We start from the raw sequence: 21,868 nt of genomic DNA, 5'->3' as shown, positions 1-21,868 counted from the left end.
CCGCCTCCCGAGTTCAAGCGATTCTCCAGCCTTGCCTCCTGAATAGCTGGGATTACGGATATACGCCACCATGTCTGGCCAATTTTGTATTTTAGTAGAGATGGGGTTTCAACATGTTGGCCAGGCTGGTCTTGAACTCTTAACCTCAGGTGATCCACCCACCTCAGCCTCTGAAAGTCCTGGCATTACAGGTGTGAGCCACCTCGCCAGGCTTGGAATTTCTAATATAAATTGCCCAGTGGATCCAAAGGAGAAGGTGCACACAGACTTTAGTTTTGCTTGCTTTCTTTCCAGCAAGGGCTCTCTTAGCCACCTTTGCAGATATGGGCTAAAGTAGACAGGGAAGTAGACAGGGAAGTGAGGCTTAAAAGGAAGCCAGTAGTCAAACACGAAAAATGTAGTCACACTTATTTATTATAAAAAAAACTATTACTAGCCAGGCACAGTGGCTCACGCCTGTAATCCCAGCACTTTGGGAGGCTGAGGCAGGGGGATCACAAGGTCAGGAGTTTGAGACCACCCTGACCAACACAATAAAACCCCGTCTCTACTAAAAATACAAAAATTAGCCCAGCATGCTGGCGCATGCCTGTAATCTCAGCTACTCAGGAGGCTGAGGCAGAATAACAACTTGGACCTGGGAGGCAGAGGTTGCAGTGAGCCAAGATAGCGCCACTGCACTCCAGCCTGGGCAACAGAGCAAGACTCTGTCTCAAAACAAAAGACAAAAACAACTATTACCATCAACATTTTACCAATTAGTAATTTTGGCACAGAGAATTTACATAATTAGCCTAATGTCACATAGGTAGTAAATGGTTGTCTTTTGTCATTGACCACATTCTCTAATATGAATTTGTATAACTTCAACAAGCTTTGAATCATGATAGAAAACTCATCTACACTCATTATCAATTTCTTTTAGTATTAAATGTCCTAATTTTGTTGGGTGGATCACGAGGTCAGGATATCGAGACCATCCTGGCTAACACAGTGAAACTCTGTCTCTACTAAAAATAGAAAAACAAAAAAATTAGCTGGGCATGGTGGCAGATGCCTGTAGTCCCAGCTACTTGGGAGGCTGAGGCAGGAGAATGGCATGAACCCAGGAGGCAGAGCTTGTAGTGAGCCAATATAGTGCCACTTCACTCCAGCCTGGGCGACAGCGAGACTCTGTCTCAAAAAAAAAAAAAAAAAAAAAAGGTCCTAATTCTGGAAAAAGTGAATATGAAGTAAAAGGAATTCCCACATCCATTGTATTTGACCCACATATGGAATCTGCTGATGATCCATGACAAATGGCATGAGAACGGTTTCCTACGTTAATTATGTTAGGTCATGAATTCTCTGATGTCGAGTAAGCTGTGTAAGTTGTCTAAAGGCCTTCCCACATGTCTTACATTCATAGGGTTTCTCGCCAGTGTGAACACTCTGATGTCGGCTGAGTCCTGAGGCATAGAAAAAGGCTTTCCCACATTCTGGACATTGATAAGTTCTCTCACCAGTATGGATTCGTTTATGTTGACTAAGTTGTGAAGGACATCTAAAGGCCTTCCCACATTCCTTACAATCATAAGGTTTCTCACCAGTGTGAGTTCGCTGATGTCGAATTAGTTCTGAGCCGCAAGTAAAAGACTTCCCACATTCTTTACATTCATAAGGTCTGTCACCGGTATGAATTCTCTGATGTAGAGTAAGGTGTGTACGCTGTCTGAAGGACTTCCCACATGTCTTACATTCATAGGGTTTCTCGCCAGTGTGAATACTGTGATGTTTTGTGAGTCCTGAGAAACGGACAAAGGCTTTCCCACATTCATGACATTGATAAGGTTTCTCACCAGTATGGATTCGTTGATGTTGAGTAAGTTTTGAACGACGTCTAAAGGCCTTCCCGCATTCCTTACAATCATAGGGTTTCTCACCAGTGTGAATTCGCTGATGCTGAATTATTGCTGAGCGAAAAGTAAAAGATTTTCCACATTCCTTACAATGATAGGGTTTCTCACCAGTGTGAATTCGCTGATGTTCAATTAGTGTTGAGTGACAAGTAAAAGATTTCCCACATTCTTTACAACTGTAGCGTTTCTCACCAGTGTGAATTGGCCGATGTTGAATTAGTGCTGAGCGGAGAGTAAAAGATTTCCCACATTCCTTACAATGATAGGGTTTCTCACCAGTGTGAATTCGCTGATGTTGAAGTAGTGCTGAGCCAGAAGCAAAAGATTTTCCACATTCTTTACAATCATAGGGTTTCTCACCAGTGTGAACTGCCTGATGTCCAATTAGCCCTGAGCGAAAAGTAAAAGATTTTCCACATTCCTTACAATGATAGGGTTTCTCACCAGTGTGAATTCGCTGATGTTGAAGTAGTGCTGAGCCAGAAGCAAAAGATTTTCCACATTCTTTACAATCATAGGGTTTCTCACCAGTGTGAATTCGCTGGTGTCGATTGCGTGTTGAGCGAAAAGTAAAAGATTTTCCACATTCCTTACAACAATAGGGTTTCTCACCAGTGTGAATTCGCTGATGTTGAAGTAGTGCTGAGCCAGAAGCAAAAGATTTCCCACATTCTTTACAATCATAGGGTTTCTCACCAGTGTGAATTCGCTGATGTTGAATTAGTGTTGAGCCAGCAGTAAAAGATTTCCCACATTCTTTACAATCATAAGGTTTCTCACCAGTGTGAATTACCTGGTGTCCAATTAACCCTGAGTGAAAAGTAAAAGATTTTCCACATTCCTTACAATCATAGGGTTTCTCACCAGTGTGAATTCGCTGATGTCGAATTAGTGCTGAGTGAAAAGTAAAAGATTTTCCACATTCCTTACAGTCATAGGGTTTCTCACCAGTGTGAATTCGCTGGTGTCGAATTAGTGTTGAGCCAACAGTAAAAGATTTTCCACATTGCTTACAATGATAGGGTTTCTCACCAGTGTGAATCTGCTGATGTTGATTTAGTGTTGAGCCAGAAGTAAAAGATTTCCCACATTCTTTACATTCATAAGGTTTGTCACCAGTATGAATTCTCCGATGTTGAATAAGGTGCGTAGATGGTCTAAAGGCCTTCACAGATTCCTGACACTCATGAGGTCTCTCATCTATATATATTTTCTGGTGTTGAATAAGATGTGAGCCAGAAATAAAAGCTTTTCCATATTCTTTACATGCATAGGGCTTTTCCCCAGTATGAATTCTCTGATGTTTAACAAAATAGGAAAAATGACAAAAGGCCTTCCCACACTCCTTACATTTATAGAGTTTTTCACCAGTATGGGTTTCTTGCTGTTGTGTAAGTTCTGAGCCATTCTTAAAAGCCATACATTCTATGGATTTATACAGTTTCTCTCCAGGATTAATCTGATGATGCAGAGTGAGAGATGTCTGTAGGCAGAAAGTTGGCGTTTTCTCGTAAGTCATTATTGCTTTTTCCAAATATCGTTCCTGATTTATATCTTGGTGCTGAAACTGGCCTTTGCATTCCCAGTCATCTCTGACACTGGAGCCCACAAGGCTGTGACATTTTTCCATTCTCACCCACTGAGATGATGTTACTTCATAGATTTCTTTTGGCAAACATGAATCTTTGGTCTTACATCTAAACTCCGAGTCTGAAAAATAAACAGAAAGCAAAAACATGGCATTTCCTTGTTGAGTAGAAATAAAAACATCTATGGTAGAAGAGGGAGACAAACTGAAAATAATGTCCTAAAGAAGTAAAAATGTGTTGGGCGTGGTAGCTCATTCCTGTAATCCCAGCACTTTGGGAGTCTGAGAGAGGAGGATTGCTTTAGCTCAGGAGTTCAAGGTTGCAGTGAGCTATGATTGTGCCACTATACTCCAGCCTGGGCGACAGAGCAAGACCCTGTCTTTAAAAAAAAAAAAAAAAAAGATAGTGTACATACATGGTGATAGTATGTACCCTTATATGATGTGATGAGAACAACATTTTATCTCTGTGATCTTCCTTCTAAAAATACTGAACTCCAGTCTAATCACTGGAAAAACACCAGACAAATCCCAAAATGAGAGATAATCTACGAAATACCTTGCCAGTACTCTCCAAAACTACTGAGATAATCACAAACAAGGAAAGTCTGAAAACCTGTCAAAGAGCCAAGGGAAACATAATGACTCAATGCAATGTGTTCTCCTAGCCAAGATCCTAGAATAGGAAAAAAGGACATTAGGTAAAAGCTAAGGAGACCGGGTGTGGTGGCTCATGCATGTAATCCCAGCACTTTGGGAGGCTGAGGCGGGCGGATCACAAGGTCAGGAGATCGAGACCAGCCTGGCTAACATGGTGAAACCCTGTCTCTACTAAAAATACAAAAATTAGCCAGGCGTGGTGGCCCATGCCTGTAATGTCAGCTACTCGGGAGGCTGAGACAGGAGAATCGTTTGAGCCCGGGAGGCTGAGGCTGTACTGAGCCAAGACCGCACCATTGCACTCCACCCTGGGCAACAAAAGCCAGAATCTGTCTCAAAAAAAAAAAAAAAAAAAAAAAAGATAAAGAAATCTGAGTAAAGTAGGGGTTTCCATTAATAATAATAGATCTCAGCACCATAGGAAAGGTAAATAATAACCACATTCCTTCAATGATGTTATTATTGAATAGGATCAACATTAATTAATTAATTATGACAAATGTACAAACATACAATGTTAATGAGAAACTACATGTGATGTATATGGGAAATCTCTGTACTTACCTGACAATGTTTCTGTAAGTCTAAAACTATCCTAAAACCTAAAGTTTACTTTTTTAAAGTGAGAAAGTAATATCTCATTAGCAAAAAGGCCAAGCAAGTTTTTGTAAAAGACACAAATGGGGTATCTAAAAATTAAAAAATAAATCATTGAAACTTAAAATTCAATGAATGAATTTGAATTGGCAGTATAAGAGTGCAATCATGATTTTTAAAAAATACTTTCCATCTTCATCCATTGAAGCCTTAGAAACAACCAATCCAGCAGCAATGAACACGCTAATGACAGATTACTGTCTCTAAATACCATTTCTTACTACACAGAACCTAGGCTCCTTGGAGCATCTTGGGATTAGGACAGAAAGGTGCATTATGAGCATGGAAAAAGCTGGCATATTAGAAAAGCAAAGAAGCTTATTCAAGACCCCTAGGGTCATGTCAAAAAGACTCAGGAACCATTGTGAAGAGGGTCCCATTGGCCAAAGATGGGACAAGTTGAGCATGAATTCGAGAATAATAACTGTAATCATTATAATGTAATTACAATAAATCACATGAAATATTTTTTAAATCTGTGTGTTCATAAGGACAATTTTAAAATTACCTAGTAATTTTTAGGGGATGAGATGAGGAATGGCTACTAACATCACAAAAACAGAAACAACCAGATATGTGCTTCTTGATGAAATACACAATACTAGTATCACATAGTCTGTTTATAGGAAAGAAAGGAATAAAGGGAGGGGAGCTAAATGTTAAATGACAGATGATCCAGTTTCTTCAACCTATAAATTTCAAGGAGAAAAATAGAGAGAAAGAAATCAACATCAAAACCTCACTGGAATGGTTAAATAATTAGAAATGCAAAAGCAAGGTTAAGAGTCATAAAGAAAAGTCAAAGAATTCATTTGTCTTCCTGAAAGTAATACTGAAAGAACAGGGAGCAAACTGTATTCAAGATGTAACAGCTAAAATTTATTCAGAAGTGATGAGGTTTTCTAAAAAAAATCTGAGTCAGGTGCAATGAGTGCCATGGATGGTAAATTTTAAAAGTTCTATGGGGCAAGGTGCAGTGGCACATGCCTGTAATCTCAGCACTTTGGGAGTCTGAGGCAGGTGGATCACCTGAGGTCATCAGGGAGTTCAAGACCAGCCTGGTCAACATGGCAAAACTCCGACTTTACTAAAAATACAAAATAAGCCAGGCATGGTAGTGCACGCCTGAATTCCCAGCTACTTAGGAGGCTGAGGCAGAAGAATTGCTTAAACCCAGGAGACAGAGGTTGCAGTGAGCCAAAATTGTGCCACTGCATTCCAGTCTGGGCAACAGAGTAAGACTTCATCTCAGGGGAAAAAAAAAAAAAAGTAGAAGTTCTACAAGCCAGGCATGGTGGTTCATGGCTGTAATCCCAACACTTTGGGATGCCAAGGCTGGAAGATTACCAGAGCCCAGGAGTTCAAGACCAGCCTGGGAAACAGCTTGGGACACTGTCTCAAAAAAAAAGAGCCAGGTGTGATGGCATGTGCCTGTAGCCTCAGGTACTCGGGAGGCTAAGGCAGGAGGATCACCCATGCCCAGAAAGTCAGTGCTGCAATGAGCTGTGGTCAAGCCACTGCACTCCAGCCTGGGTTACAAACGAACCTGACTCTTAAAAAAACTACGCATGATGAAATCCCAATAAGAACAAAATGAACAGAAAAAAAAAAAAAAAATAGCTTACACATCATGCTTGCTATGTGCCAGGCACTAATTTTACTGCTTTACACATTTACTATATAAGCTCATTTAGAATGCTGTGAATAGCGTATATATTTGCCAATGAGGACCAGAGAGGTTAAGTAAATTGCCAAAAGTCATAGAGGTATTAAATGGCAGAGCTAGGATTTGAATGGAGGAAGTCTGGCTCCAGAGTCTGTGCTTTCAACTTCCAAATCAGTGGAATCAAACTAAGTACGGCCATCAGATTTTTTTAAAACCTCAAATCTAAAACAATGTAAAATAAAACAGGCCACAGAAGACAAGAAAAGTGAGACAAATAGAACAAAATAAGCTGGTTAAAAAAATTCAAACAGGCCGGGCGCGGTGGCTCAAGCCTGTAATCCCAGCACTTTGGGAGGCCGAGACGGGCGGATCACGAGGTCAGGAGATCGAGACCATCCTGGCTAACACGGTGAAACCCCCTCTCTACTAAAAAATACAAAAAACTAGCCGGGCGAAGTGGCGGGCGCCTGTGGTCCCAGCTACTCGGGAGGCTGAGGCAGGAGAATGGCGTGAACCCGGGAGGCGGAGCTTGCAGTGAGCTGAGATCCGGCCACCGCACTCCAGCCTGGGCGACAGAGCCAGACTCAGTCTCAAAAAAAAAAAAAAAAAAAAAAAAAAAAAAAAAAAAAAAATTCAAACAGGCCAAGAGAGGTGGATCATGCCTTTATTTTCAGCTACTCAGGAGGCTGAGGTATGCAGATTGCTTGAGCCCAGGGGGTTGAGGCTGTGGTGAGCTGTGATTGCACCACTGCACTCAGCCTGGGCAACAGAGAGAGAGAACCTGTCTCAAAAAAAAAAAAAAAAAAAAAAAAAAAATCCAAATCAGTAATTATAAGGAATGTAAACAAAGAAAAAGTAAATTTCAACCCTTTTAAAATAAAAAGTATCTAAAAAACATGAAGACACAAAAAAGTTGAAGTAAAAACTAAGAAAATGAAAATCAGGCAAGTATTCACGAATAGAAAGCTAGGGTCTTAGCACTGGAAAAAAAATAGACTTCAAGGTGAAAATATTATTGGGAATAAACAGGATTACTACATAATAAAATGTTCATTCACCAAAAAGATTTAACAATTCTAAATTTGTAAGCATCCAGTAAAATAAACTCTAAATATGTAAAGTAAAAATTGAGAAAATACAAAAAGATTAGGCTTCATCTTGATTGTGGGAGTTTTTTTTTTTTTTTTTTTGAGTCTCACTCTGTCACTCCGGCTGGAGTGCGGTGGCACGATCTTGGCTCACTGCAACCTCTGCCCTCCGAGTTCAAGTGATTCTCCTGCCTCAGCCTTCCAAGTAGCTGGGATTACAGGCGCCTACCACCGCGCCTGGCTAATTTTTTGTATTTTTACTAGAGACAGGGTTTCACCATCTTGGCCAGGCTGGTCTTGAACTCCTGACCCCATGATCCCTTTTGGAGGCCTCAGCCCCCCAAAGTGCTGGGATTACAGGCGTAAGCCACTGCACCTGGCTGATTGTGGGAGATTTCAATACACCTCTTTTAATAACTGAGAGGTCAAGCACCCAGAAAATATGAAAGGATACAGAGTATCTTTACATCAAATTAACAAGCATGATATGTTGAACATGTGAGAATTCTGCACGCAAAAATTAAAAGAAAGCACAAGAACACGTGAATCCCCATCCCCGCAAAAACACTGACAATGCACCAGTGCATTAACTGGTGCATTTCCAGAAACTGGTCTCATATTGACCATGTAAGTACTGACTACAGTGCAATTAAGGTTGAATTCAGGAATTAAAAAATGGGAAAAAAATTTAAATGCAAAAAATTTACAAAAGCTCATGGGTTAAAAATGGTATTATGAAAATTAAAAAATTATTTTTTGGTTTTTTTGAGACAGAGTCTCGCTCTGTCACCCATGCCGGAATGCAGTGGTGCGATCTCGGCTCACTGCAACCTCCACCTCCCAGGTTCAATCAGTTCTGTGCCTCAGCCATTCAAGCAGCTGGGATTACAAACACACCATGCCCAGCTAATTTTTGTATTTTTAGTACAGAAAGGGTTTCACCATGTTGGCCAGGCTAGTCTCAAACTACTGACCTCAAGTGATCCACCCACCTCGGCCTCCCAAAGTGTTAGGATTACAGGCGTGAGCCAATGCGCCTGGCCTACAAATTCCTTTGATACTAAGTGATGACAATAAAAATTGTCCTATGGGCCAGGTTGTGCAAAAAGCAAACGCAAAATCTCTGTGGACAAAACCTCAACTCAACCCTCAAAATATTCTCACAAAGTTTCAAGGAGGCCGGGCGTGGTGGCTCAAGCCTGTAATCCCAGTACTTTGGGAGGCCGAGACGGGCGGATCACAAGGTCAGGAGATCGAGACCATCCTGGCTGACATGGTAAAACCCCGTCTCTACTAAAAAATACAAAAAACTAGCCGGGCGAGGTGGCAGGCGCCTGTAGTCCCAGCTACTGGGGAGGCTGAGGTAGGAGAATGGCGTAAAACCTGGGAGGCGGAGCTTGCAGTGAGCTGAGATCCGGCCACTGCACTCCAGCCTGGGCGACAGGGCAAGACTCCATCTCAAAAAAAAAAAAAATTTTTTTTCAAGGAAAAAGAGAGCACTTCGCAATTAAAAAACAAACAAACAACAACAACAACAACAACAAGTCTAACACATACAGGAAATGAGAAATCACATGAAGAAAAAAACAGCAGAAACAGAACCAAAAGGCTTCAAATACTAATATTAAAGAGAATTATTATGTTCAATAATGCTTAAAGAAGTTAGAAAGTCTTGACATCACTAGTAAATAAAGCAACTAGATAGCTTTTATATATATCTAGTTTTTAGCCTTTTTTTTTTTTTTTTTTTTTTTTTTTTGAGACAGAGTCTCACTCTGTTGCCAGGCTGGAGTGCAGTGGCGTATTCTTGGCTCACTGGGTTCATGCGATTCTCCTTCCTCAGGCTCTTGAGTAGCTGGGATTAGAGGTGCCTGCCACAACGCCCAGCTAATTTTTGTGTTTTTAGTAGAGATGGGATTTTACCATGTTGGTCAGGATGGTCTCAGTCTCCTGACCTTGTGATCCACCCACCTTGGCCTCCCAAAGTGCTGGGATTACAGATGTGCGCCACCGCCCCTGGCCTTAAGCCAATGTTTTAAGTGCCATATCACCTACTTGTTCATTAAGATCTGAACTATACTTTCAGCACATTACATCATCTTATTTCCAGGAAGATGTATATTTGCAAATGTTTCTTTCTATTTGAAACACATGATTTTCTACCCCTAGAGGAATGCATACTTGTCTGGAGTGTTTCTTTTCCCAAGTTTATGCACATCCACATATTCACCCATTCATATATGATGTATGTGTATCGATGTGTACGTTTTCTTCCTTTTATAAAAATAGAACTGTCCTATACATACTGGTGTGCAACTTTTGCCCCCAGATAACAATAGATCAAGGATAGTTTTAAAGTTGCTATTTACAGATTTACATCATTTCCTTGAATAGCTGCATAATATCCTGTTATGTGGATATACCATAATGTCACAGTTTTTTTTTGTTTTTTGTTTTTTGTTTCCCCCTCAAGACGGAGTCTAGCTCTGTTGCCTAGGCTGGAGTACAATGGCATGATCTCGGCTCACTGCAACCTCTGCCTCCTGAGTTCAACCAATTTGCCTACCTCAGCCTCCCGAGTAGCTGGGACTACAGGTGCGCACCACCACGCCTGGCTAATTTTTTGTATTTTTAGTAGAAACGGGGTTTTCACCATGTTGACCAGGCTGGTGTCGAACTCCTGACCTCATGATCCACCTGTGTTGGCCTCCCAAAGTGCTGGGATTACAGGTGTGAGCCACCACGCCTGGCCCGTCACAGTTTTTGTTAATGCCCATTTATATTGTTACTGCTATTCCAGGAAATGTGTTTCTGTATATATCAGAATTAGCTACTTCTTTTATTTCTGTAGTAGACAGTCCAAAAATGAGATTACTCATTCCAAGTGTAGGCACGTTTTCATTTGAGTGGCTAGTTTGATGCTTCCTGGCAGTGTCACAGACGGCCAGCAATGAATATTCCCATGCTTTATATTGTTGAGCTTTTGTTTATCTGAGGGGCGAACTTTGGCAGGGGTCCGTTAGGATATGCTAACAATGAGATAACTAGTAAACAGAAGCCTCTTCTTAACCCAAATGGGTAGATCTGTCATGATTATGTTGGAATTTCAGGAGTTCTAGAAATGAATGTGCACAATTCTAGAAATGACAGTTGCACAATATGAATACAATTAAAGATGGTTAAAATAGTAACACATTTATGCTATGTATATTTTATCATAATTATAAATAAATGAAAAAATGAATGAATGAATCACTTCTAAAAATTAGTAAGAAAATAAAACCAAATAATGAAGTAGAAAAGATGAAACATAAAAAGAAAGCACAAACAGGAAATACAGTTTTTTTTTTTTTTTTTTTGAGACAGAGTCTTGCTCTGTCACCCAGGCTGGAGTGCAGTGGTGTGATCTTGGCTCACTGCAACCTCCGCTTTCTGGGTTCCAGTGATTCTCCGTCCTCAGCCTCATGAGTAGCTGGGATTACAAGTGCCTGCCACCACACCTGGCTAATTTTTTGTGTGTTTGTTTTAATAGAGATGTTGTTTCACTATGTTGATTAGGCTGGTCACCATGTTGACTGGACCACTCCTGACCTCAAGTGATCTGCCCACCTCAGCCTCCCAAAGTGCTGAGATTACAGGTGTGAGCCACTGCACCCGGCCTGTTTTTCTTTTTGACATAGGGTCTTGCTCTGTCACCTGGGCTGGAACGCAGTGGTACGATCACAGCTCACTGCAGCCTTGAGCTCCTGGACTCAAGCAATCCTCCTGCCTCAGCCTCCCTAAGCGCTGGAGTTACAGGTGTTAGTCACTAGGGGCCCGACCAAGAAGTGAATTTTTCATTTTATTTAATTTTAATTACTTTACAGTTAAATCTAATTAGCCACATGTAGCTAGTGGCTACTATATAGAACAGCACAGCTTTCATAGACCATCTGTTGAAATTGGATTGCAAGAACCTTTGTGTCATCCCTTCACATAAAAAATTAAAACCTTAAATGATGACTCATACCTTACAGGTATAGTGTGTATACAAAATGAAGCAGAACTCCCAGCAGGGAGCCCATTTTCAAACAAGATGCTTTGCCGTGCTATCAGAGACTAGTAAGTAAGTAAATGAATAAATAAATTCAGTAATAAAAACTACTATAAAAATGGGAAAAATTTAAAGGCAAAACATTGGCCGGGCATGGCGGCTCATGCCTGTAATCCCAGCACTTTGGGAGGCAGAGACGGGTGGATCACTTGAGGTCAGGAGATTGAGGCCATCCTGGCCAACATGGTGAAACCCTGTCTCTACTAAAAATACAAAAATTAACTGGGCATGGTGGCGGGCACCTGTAATTCCAGCTACTCGGGAGGCTGAGGCAGGAGAATAGCTTGAACCCAGGAAGTGGAGGTTGCAGTGAGCCAAGATCGTGCCACTGCACTCCAGCCTGGGCGACAGAGCAAGACTCTGTCTCAAAAAATAAAAAAAAATTTTAAAAAAAAGGCAAAACATATATGAAAGCTCATGGGTTACAAATGGTATCATGAGGCCAGGCGTGGTGGCTCACGCCTGTAATCCAGGCACTTTGGGAGGCCAAGGCAGGTGGATCACCTGAGGTCAGGAATTCAAAACCAGCCTGACCAACATGGTGAAACCCCATCTCTACTAAAAATACAAAAATTAGCCGGGCATGGTGTTGCATGCCTGTAATCCCAGCTACTCAGAGGCTGAGGCAGGAGAATCACTTGAAACCGGGAGGCGGAGGTTGTTGTGAGCCGAGATGGCGCCATTGCCCTGCAGCCAGGGCCATAAGAGCGAAACTCCATCTCAAAAAAAAAAAAAAAAAAAATGGTATCATGAAAATTAAAAAGTTCTTTTTTTGTTTTCTTGAGACAGAGTCTCACTCTGTCACCCACACTGCAGTACAGTGGTGTGATCTTGGCTCACTGCCTCCTCCTCCTCCTCCCGGATTCAATCAATTTTGTGCCTCAGCCATTTGAGTAGCTGGGATTACAGGCATGCAACACCACATCGGGCTGATTTTTGTATTTTTAGTACAGAGGGGGTTTCGCTACATTTGCCAGGCTGGTCTCAAGTGATCCACCCATCTCTGATTAAATGCTGTCATCTAAATTCATATGGTCGTGGCATATCAGATCTTTTCACTTTAAACTTTTCAATTAACTAACCAGCTACGAATACTTGTCTGAACTGAGTTGTATGAGGCAGCTCCAGTGTTTCATGCATTTCTGTCCTAGACTGTCATGAGTTTTAAAAAGTTTAAACCAGGCCGGGGGTGGTGGCTCACACCTGTAATCCCAGCACTTTGGGAGGCTGAGGCGGGGCAGATCACGAGGTCAGGAAATCCAGACCATCCTGGCCAATGTGGTGAAACCCCATCTCAACTAAAAGTACAAAAAAAATTAGCTGGGCAAGGTGGCACGTGCCTGTAATCCAAGCTACTTGGGAGGCTGAGGCAGGAGAATCACTTGAACCAGGGAGTCGGAGGTTGCAGTGAGCCCAGATCGTGCCATAGCACTCTAGCCTAGCAACAGAGCAAGACTCTGTCTCAAAAAAAGAAAAAAAAAATTGGCCCAGGAATCTCACATCTGAAAGATTAAATATGAAAATGTCCATTTAAATAAAGATACCTCAGAGCAGTCATTTTAAATAGAAGAAACAAGCTGGGCACAGTTGCTCATGCCTGTAATCCCAGCAGTTTGGGAAAGTGAGGTGGCGGGAGGATTGCTCGAGCCCAGGACTTCCAGACCAGCCTATGGCACATAGGGAGAACCCATCTCTACAAAAAAAATTAGAAATTGACCAGGTGTGGTGGTGTGTGCTTGTGGTCTGAGCTACTCAGGAGGCTGAGGTGGGAGGATCACTTCAGTCCTGGAGGTCAAGGCTGCAGTGAGCTGTGACTGTGCCACTACACTCCAGCATAGGCAACAGAGAGACCCTGTCACAAAAACAAAAAAAGGAGAAGAAACACTGAAAAGCTACCTATACATTTAATAGTACTGAACTCATGATATCCAGGACTTGCTTTAACAAACTCCAGGGAAGGTGCAGAGGTCAACAGGCATAGATCAAGTAAGACTGGAAACATGGAAACTCATTGATAACTACTGCAGCTAGGAAATAGATTCGGGGGATGTCCATTCCACCATCCTTTCTACTTTTGTGTATGTTCAAAGACTTCCATAATCAAGTTAATAATTAAAAAAAATTTTTTGTAATGTTCTATGGATAAAAGAAAATAAAGTCATCTATATCCCATAATTAAAACACTTTTTAAAATGTATAGTTTGCATTACTTAAAAGCACATTTTGAAAAATAAAATGCCTTTTTTTTTTTGAGACAGAGTTTCACTCTTGCTGCCCAGACTGCAGTGCAATGGCACCATCTCGGCTCACCACAATCTCTGCCTCCTGGGTTCAAGCGATTCTCCTGCCTCAGCCTCCCGAGTAGCTGGGATTACAGGCATGCACCACCACACCCAGCTGATTTTTTTGTATTTTCAGTAGAGTCGGGGTTTTTCCATGTTGGTCAGGCTAGCCTCAAACTCCCGACCTCAGGTGAGCCGCCCGCCTCAGCCTCCCAAAGTGCTGGGATTACAGGCATGAGCCACTGCGCCCGGCAATGCCTTATCTTTTCTACTTCAAAAGAAAAATCCCTCAGTCTATGCTACTTACAGCCCAATTTTTGCCCATGTTAAGACTGTCACCAACTTATTGAAAATGGATCACTCCCTTTTCCTTGACACTTAAGTCTTCTATATTTAACTTATTGTCCTCTTTTAAATACACAATCATTTCTGTGTACCTTTTCCTCCTAAAAGCAGCCATATCCTATTCCTTCACATTTATATCTTCAGCTCTTTCTTCTAAGCACCATATTAGAAATCTCCTGGTTGAGTCTACTTTTTAGAAAGTGATTTATACACATGATCTAGACCCTTTATTAGGCTGGGTATGGTAGCCCATACTGGCAATCCTAGCACTTTGGGAGGCCAAGGTGGGCAGATTGCCTTAGCTCAGGAGTTCAAGACCAGCCTAGGCTATGTGGCAAAACCCTGTCTCTACTAAAAATACAAAAAGTTAGCAAGGTATGGTGGCACGCGCCTGCAATATCAGCTACTCGGGAGGCCGAGGCATGTGAATTGCTTGAATTCAGGATGCAGAGGTTGGAGTGAGCCAAGATCACTCTACTCCAAGATCACTCTACTGCACTCCAGCCTGGGCAACACAGCAACATATTGTCTCAAAATAAATAAATAAATAAATTTATTAGACTGTAATTCTGAGAGCTTGTATCTTCTGTAACTGTCACCCACCAAGAAAAGAAGGCTTCATGATTTAAGTCAATAAATGTTGATCAAAAGCGAATCAGGTCAAGCGTGCTGGCTCACACCTGTAATCCCAGCACTTTGGGAGGTCGAGGCGGGTGGATCACCTGAGGTCGAGTTCAGGACCAGCCTGGCCAACATGGAGAAACCCTGTCTCTACTGAAAATACAAAAAGTAGCCAGGTGTGGTGGTACGTGCCTGTAGTCCTAGCTACTCAAGAGGCTGAGGCAGGAGAATTACTTGAACCCAGGAAGCGGAGGTTGCAGTGAGCCAATATCACGCCACTGCACTCCAGCCTGGGTGACAGAGTAAGACGCTGTTTCAAAAAAAAAAAAAGGCCAGACGCGGTGGCTCATGCCTGTAATCCCAGCACTTTGGGAGGCTGAGGTGGGTAGATCACCTGAGGTGAGGAGTTCCAGACCAGCCTGGCCAACATGGTGAAACCCCGTCTCTACTAATAACACAAAAATTAGCCAGGTGTGGTGGCGTGCACCTGTAATCCCAGCTACTCGGGAGACTGAGGCAGGAGAATCGCTTGAACCCAGGAGGCGGAGGTTGCAGTGAGCCAAGATCGTGCCATTGCACTCCAGACTGGGCAATAAGAGTGAAACCATCTCAAAAAAAAGTGAATGAATATCCATTGATGAATGAAATGGCTGCATCAAAGGAAAACTAGACAAGAAAAGACAAGACAAAAAAAAAGTTAAGGATCAATATGAAAAATAAATATATTTTGAAAGATTTTTCTTCTTTTTTTTTTTTTTTTTGAGACGGAGTCTCGCTTTGTCACCCAGGCTGGAGTGCAGTGGGGCCATCTCGGCTCACTGGAAGCTCCACCTCCCGGGTTCACACCATTCTCGTGCCTCAGCCTCCAAGTAGCTGGGACTACAGGCGCGCATCACCACGCCCAGCTAATTTTTTGTATTTTTAGTAGAGACGGGGTTTCACCATGTTAGCCAGGATGGTCTCGATCTCCTGACCTCGTGATCCGCCCGCCTCGGCCTCCCAAAGTACTGGGATTACAGGCGTGAGCCACCGCGCCCGGCAAGATTTTTCTTTAAAGCAAGAATACAGGTTTAAATTTCAAAGGGAAAGAAGTAGCTCCAAGATAGAGGAAACAGATGGCTCCCGAAGAAGGTAACTTTATTCTTTGAAATGGGAAGAAATTATGACAAGAGGGTAGTAGAGACTGAAAAGGTGAAGGTAAAAGGGGATTATTGGCCAGGCACAGTGACTCACACCTGTCATCTCAGCACTTTCGGAGGCCGAGGCAGGTGGATCACCTGAGGTGAGTTCGAGACCAGCCTAGCCAACATGGTGAAACCCCATCTCTGGCCGGGCACGGTGGCTCAAGCCTGTAATCCCAGCACTTTGGGAGGCCGAGACGGGCGGATCACGAGGTCAGGAGATTGAGACCATCCTGGCTGACACGGTGAAACCCCATCTCTACTAAAAAATACAAAAAACTAGCCAGGCGAGGTGGCAGGTGCCTGTAGTCCCAGCTACTCGGGAGGCTGAGCCAGGAGAATGGCGTGAACCTGGGAGGCGGAGCTTGCAGTGAGCTGAGATCTGGCCACTGCACCCCAGCCTGGGCGACAGAGCGAGTCTCCGTCTCAAAAAAAAAAAAAAAAAAAAAAAGAAACCCCATCTCTACTAAAAATACAAAAATTAGCTGGGCATGGTGGTGGGCACCTATAATGCCAGTTCCTTCAAAGGCTGAGGCAGGAGAATTGCTTCAACTCGGGGGCAGAGGTTGCAGTGAGCCGAGATCACGCCACTGCACTCCAGCCTGGGCGACAGAGTGAGACTCCATCTCAAAATAAATAAATAAATACATTTTTAAAAGTGTGTGTTGGGGGGTATTATGACTTTTCTCCATGTTTCTTAGGCCACAACCCTTACATGGGACCTTAAGGAAGAGACTCCTCAACCAATACCTGTATGGTGCTACCTCCCTGACAAGCTGGGTTCTAAACAGCAGTGTCTTCCCCATCTGCTCAGTCCTTACTCACCTGGGCACCATCCTCCCAGCACGTCCCTTGAAACCATCCAGGGCTCTTTCCCTTGCTCCAGTAAGGAAATCACATCAGGCTTTGGGATACACAGACCTGTTTATAAGAAAAGAAGTAAGACGGCCAGCCATGGTGGCTCACTCCTGTAATCCCAGCATTTTGGGAGGCCAAAATAGGTGGACTGCTTGAGGTCAGGAGTTCAAGACCAGCCTGACGAACATGGTGAAACCCTGTCTCTACTAAAAATACAAGAATTGGCCAGGCATGGTGGTGGATGCCTATAATCCCACCTACTCAGGAGGCTGAGGCATGAGAATCGCTTGAACCCGAGAGATGGAGGTTAGAGTGAACTGAGATCACGCCATTGCACTCCAGCCTGGGCGACAGAGTAAGACTTTGTCTCAAAAAAAAGAGAAAGAAAAGAAGTAAGACATACTCCTGTTGTTCCTGAATTCAAAGTTAGCCCCTTAGTCCTCATGAAGGACTAGAGAAAGGTGTAAAGGTCTGAAGCATGGAGAAGATGGAGGGACCCCAAAGAGCTGCCCATCTCTTAATCTACAAAACACAAAACAATTCCCTAGGCAACAGGTAAAAATTCACCCAGACAATTAAAAGGTACACCCAAAATTCATGAGTTATTTGCGGATAGACATCCTTACCTAGTGAGACCAGGCTGCTGTAGTTCTCCATCATTACATCTCTGTATAAGTCCTTCTGATCAGCGTCCAGGCACTCCCATTCCTCCTGAGAGAAGTCTATAAACAGATCCTGGAACATGACCAACCCCTGAAATGACAAACCCATGCAGCGCTGTTGAAATTAAAGGAAAGGTTTTTAAGATGAAGGAAGAGATAGAAGGGTGCTGAAGGATGGAAGAATATAGTGAGCAGACTGGATAGGATGAGAGTGGGGAAGAGTAAAAAAGTTAGTGTAACTTAAACAAAGTACCTCCATGTTCATGAATATTCCTGTTGCGACCGGCAAACCTCCTTCATAGAATGGGACAATCCCAATATTCCATGGTTAGAGCTGGGAATGAATAAAATACATTGATATATTATTTCCTAAATAAATGAAACAGAGTACAAAAGCACACAGCAAGCTGTAGGCCAGGCAAAACTGAAAGAATATTACAGTAAACATCTGATATGCAAATTACTATTTACAACAAAAGCTTAATAAATAGGCACACCTCCCTTACCACTTTCTTTCTTGTTATTTTTTTTCCGTCTTGCTTCATTTTTTTGTTTTTGTTTTCGTTTTGAGACAGGGTCTCGTTCTGTTGCCCAGGCTGGAGTGCAGTGGCATGATCACAGCTCACTGCAGCCTCAACTTCCCAAGCTCAGGTGATCCTCCCACCTCAGCCTTTGTGTTAGCTTTGACTATAGGCGTGCATGCCCAGCTAATGTTTTGTATTTTTAGTAGAAACGAGGTTTTGCCATTTGTTCGGGCTGCTTTCGCCTCCCAAAGTGCTGGAATTACAGGCATGAGCCACCACACCCAGCCTTTTCTCATTTCTTAAAGGAAGACAGGATCTTTCAAAACTATCTACAAAAAGTTTAAAAACCTCTATTGGCCGGGCGTGGTGGCTCAGGCCTATAATTCCAACACTTTGGGAGGCCAAGGCGGATGGATCACCTGAGGTCGGGAGTTTGAGACCAGCCCGACCAACATGGAGAGACCATTTTAGTCTCTACTAAAAATACAAAATCAGCCGGGGGTGGTGGCACATGCCTGTAATCCCAGGTACTTGGGAGGCTGAGGCAGGAGAATTGCTTGAACCTGGGAAGTTGAGGTAGCGGTGAGCCGAGATTGCACCACTGCACTCCAGCCTGGGCAATAAGAGCGAAACTCTGTCTCAAACAAAAACAACAAAAGACCTCTAATGCACTTCGCTAATTAGTACTTCCATAAAATAGTATAGATAGCACTTCGATAATTAAATGTACATTGGCTGGGTGTGGTAACCCATACCTGTAATCACAGGTGGGCAACATGGCAAAACCCTATCTCTACAAAAATATGTATCATATACAAATTAGCCAGAGGTGGTGGGACATGCCTGTAGTCCCAGTAACTTGGGAGGCTGAGGTGGGAGGATTGCTTGAGCCCAGGAGGTTGAGGCTGCAGTGAGCTGTGATCCTGCCACTACACTCCAGCCTAGGCACCAGAGCAAGATGTGCCTCAAAAAAAAAAAAAAAAAAAAAAAGGTCAAGTTGGATGGCTCACGCCTGTAATCCCAACAGTTTGGGAGGCTGAGTCGGGCAGATCACGAGGTCAAGAGATTAAGACCATCCTGGCCAACATGGTGAAACCCCATCTCTACTAAAAATACAAAAATTAGCTGGGCGTGGTGGCGCGAACCTGTAGTCCCAGCTGCTCGGGAGGCTGAGGCAGCAGAATTGCTTGAACCCAGAAGGTAGAGGTTGCGGTGAGCCAAGGTCACGCCACTGCATTCCAGCCTGGTGACAGATCGAGACTCCGTCTCAAAAAAAAAAAAAAAAAGAGTGGGTATCATGGTAGGAATAAACTGCACACAGGTCACACAAAAGTTGCAAGGCATCTGCCAGTATAAACAAGTTTCCTGTGAGACACCTGGCCATGGGTCAGACACTTAAGCATTAGGCTGTTGGCCAGGAAAAATAAATGTCCAGTGAAAGGCTACTGTAAAGACCCACAAGCCCCTCCCCTAGAGCCCCATTAGGGTGAGACTAGAGTTTATACCCATTCTCCTGAGAGACCTCAAGGTCCAATTAGAAGAGAATTACATTTGTTATATAGAAGGCATTTTCCAAAGGGTAGTTCAAACATAAAAGATAGAGTCTTCCTTTGGATATAAAACAAAATCTCAAGATACGTTAAAACTGTTTTGCTTTTACTGAATAATTTTTGTGCATGTGTGTTGTTGCTTTAGCTGCAAGTGGCGAACAAGCTGTGATTTTCTTTTCTTTCCTTTCTCCCCTTTTTTTTCTCTTTGAGACAGTCTCGCTCTGTCACCCAGGCTGAAGTGCCTGATCTCGGCTCACTGCAACCTCAGCCTCTTGAAGCTGGGATTATAGGCGCCTGCCACCACACCCAGCTAATTTTTGTATTTTTAGTAGAGACGGGGTTTCACTGTGTTGCCGAGGCTGGTCTCGAACTCCTGGTCTCAAGTGATCCACCCACCTTGGCTCCCAAAGTACTGGGATCACAGGCCTGAGCCACCACGCCTGGCCAACTCTGATTTTCTAACTTGCCCCATGTATTAGGGTCATACTGGGAAAAAAAACAAGTCAGAACCATTGGAGCCACGTGTACAGATGCGCAGTAGCCCTGCTAGCAACACTGCTGCTCGCTTCCGCTCTTAGGAGAGATGAGTTCAGCAGGTGTCTGCCCTTTCTCTAGCTGTCTCTGATTCCCCCCAACAGATGCACAATCATTTCACTCCGTTAGTTTCACTTTGGATATCCCATCATTAGATTAAAACCAGCAGGCCAAAAAGCTAACTTGAGGAAATGCTTTCACATCCACAGCGGTCTCATAGGGTCAGTATCATTTAGTCATGACAGGACCGTGGTTGCAGGGGACAGAATGAAGCGTCATCCTTAACTGGCCATCCAATGTCATCAGCATGAACAGGAGGACTTTATATGATATTATCTGATGTTTTCTGAATTTGTATTTATTTACTTTTTTGAGACAGAGTCTCGTTCTCTCACCCAGGCTGGAGTGCAGTGGCGCAATCTCAGCTCACTGCAAGTTCTACCTCCCGGGTTCATGCCATTCTCCTGCCTCAGCCTCCTGAGTAGCTGGGACTACAGGTGCCCGCCACCACGCCCGGATAATTTTTTGTATGTTTTTAATAGAGACGGGGTTTCACCGTGTTAGCCAGGATGGTCTCGATCTTCTGATCTCGTGATCCACCTGCCTCGGCCTCCCAAAGTGCTGGGATTACAGGCCTAAGCCACTGCGCCCAGCTGTTTTCTGAATATTACCTTACAAATGCTGTTTTATTTATAACTAAAGAATAGGGATCTTGTCTTTTAAAGGTTTATATATCCTCAAGTAAAGGTTTTTCATATTAAATCCATTAATAATATCTAGTGGCTAACCTGGAAATTCCATTTCTAAGTACTTATCCAAAGTAAAGTTTTGTTTTTTTCGAGACGGAGTTTCGCTCTTGTTGCCCAGGCTGGAGTGCAGTGGTGCGATTTTGGCTGACTGCAACCTCTGCCTCCTGGGTCCAAGCAATTCTCCTGCCTCAGCCTCCCAAGTAGCTGGGTTTACAGGCATGCGCCACTACACCTGGCTAATTTGGTATTTTTAGTAGAGATGCGGTTTCTCCATGTTGGTCAGGCTGGTCTCAAACTCCCGACCTCTGGTGATCGGCCCGCCTTGGCCTCCCAAAGTGCTGGGATTACAGGTGTGAGCCACCACGCCCAGCCAATAATTTTTTTTTTTTTTTTTGAGACAAGTCTCAATCTGTTGCCCAGGTTAGAGTACAGTGAGGTGATCACAGCTCACTGCAACCTCTGCCTCCTGGGTTCAAGTGATTCCTGTGCCTCAGCCATCAAAGTAGCTGGGAATACAGGTGCACACCACCACATCTGGCTAATTATTTTGGTATTTTTGGTAGAGACTGGGTTTCACCATGTTGGCCAGGCTGGTCTTGAACTCCTGACCTCAAGCGATCCACTCGACTCGGCCTCTCAAAGTGCTGGGATTACAGGCATGAGCCACTGAGCCAGGCCAGAGAATTTTAAAAGTATGAAGTTGTATGCAGAAGAATGTTCCTTGAAGACAAAACCAAAAAATCTGAAACGAATGTCTTGTTGGTAGATATATAATACAATACTTTTCAATGGAAAAGATATGCAATATTGAGGGAGACAGGCAAAAGAAAAAACAAGAAGAAGAAAAGGGAGAAAAAGAAAATTACTATTAGGACTTAACGCTATTTCTCCCCAGTCTGTTTTCCATACACA

At 43.2% G+C, this 21,868-nt stretch overlaps 1 protein-coding gene across 2 annotated transcripts in view; it reads right to left on the bottom strand.

The window, feature by feature from the left end:
* Nucleotides 1-17,934, bottom strand: part of LOC112612992 (zinc finger protein 461) — a 121,332-nt gene extending 103,398 nt beyond the window's left edge. The window contains exons 1-4 of one of the 2 annotated variants that reach the window (XM_025368038.1): nucleotides 17,853-17,934; nucleotides 17,564-17,690; nucleotides 16,905-17,000; nucleotides 1,384-3,608 (exon numbers count right to left, since the gene is read on the bottom strand). In XM_025368038.1, coding sequence (XP_025223823.1) covers nucleotides 1,384-3,608; nucleotides 16,905-17,000; nucleotides 17,564-17,690; nucleotides 17,853-17,864 — 2,460 coding nt within the window. In that variant the 5' untranslated portion in view covers nucleotides 17,865-17,934. The remainder of the gene's footprint in view (nucleotides 1-1,383; nucleotides 3,609-16,904; nucleotides 17,001-17,563; nucleotides 17,691-17,852) is intronic. The other variant, XM_025368039.1, reaches the window with a different exon arrangement.
* Nucleotides 17,935-21,868: the final 3,934 nt, after the last annotated feature.

The sequence above is a fragment of the Theropithecus gelada genome, chromosome 19 (genome assembly GCF_003255815.1).
Source record: "Theropithecus gelada isolate Dixy chromosome 19, Tgel_1.0, whole genome shotgun sequence".
Lineage (NCBI taxonomy): Eukaryota > Metazoa > Chordata > Mammalia > Primates > Cercopithecidae > Theropithecus > Theropithecus gelada.
The sequence above is the reverse complement of the archived record's forward strand: the minus strand, read 5'-3'. Positions and strand labels throughout refer to the sequence as shown.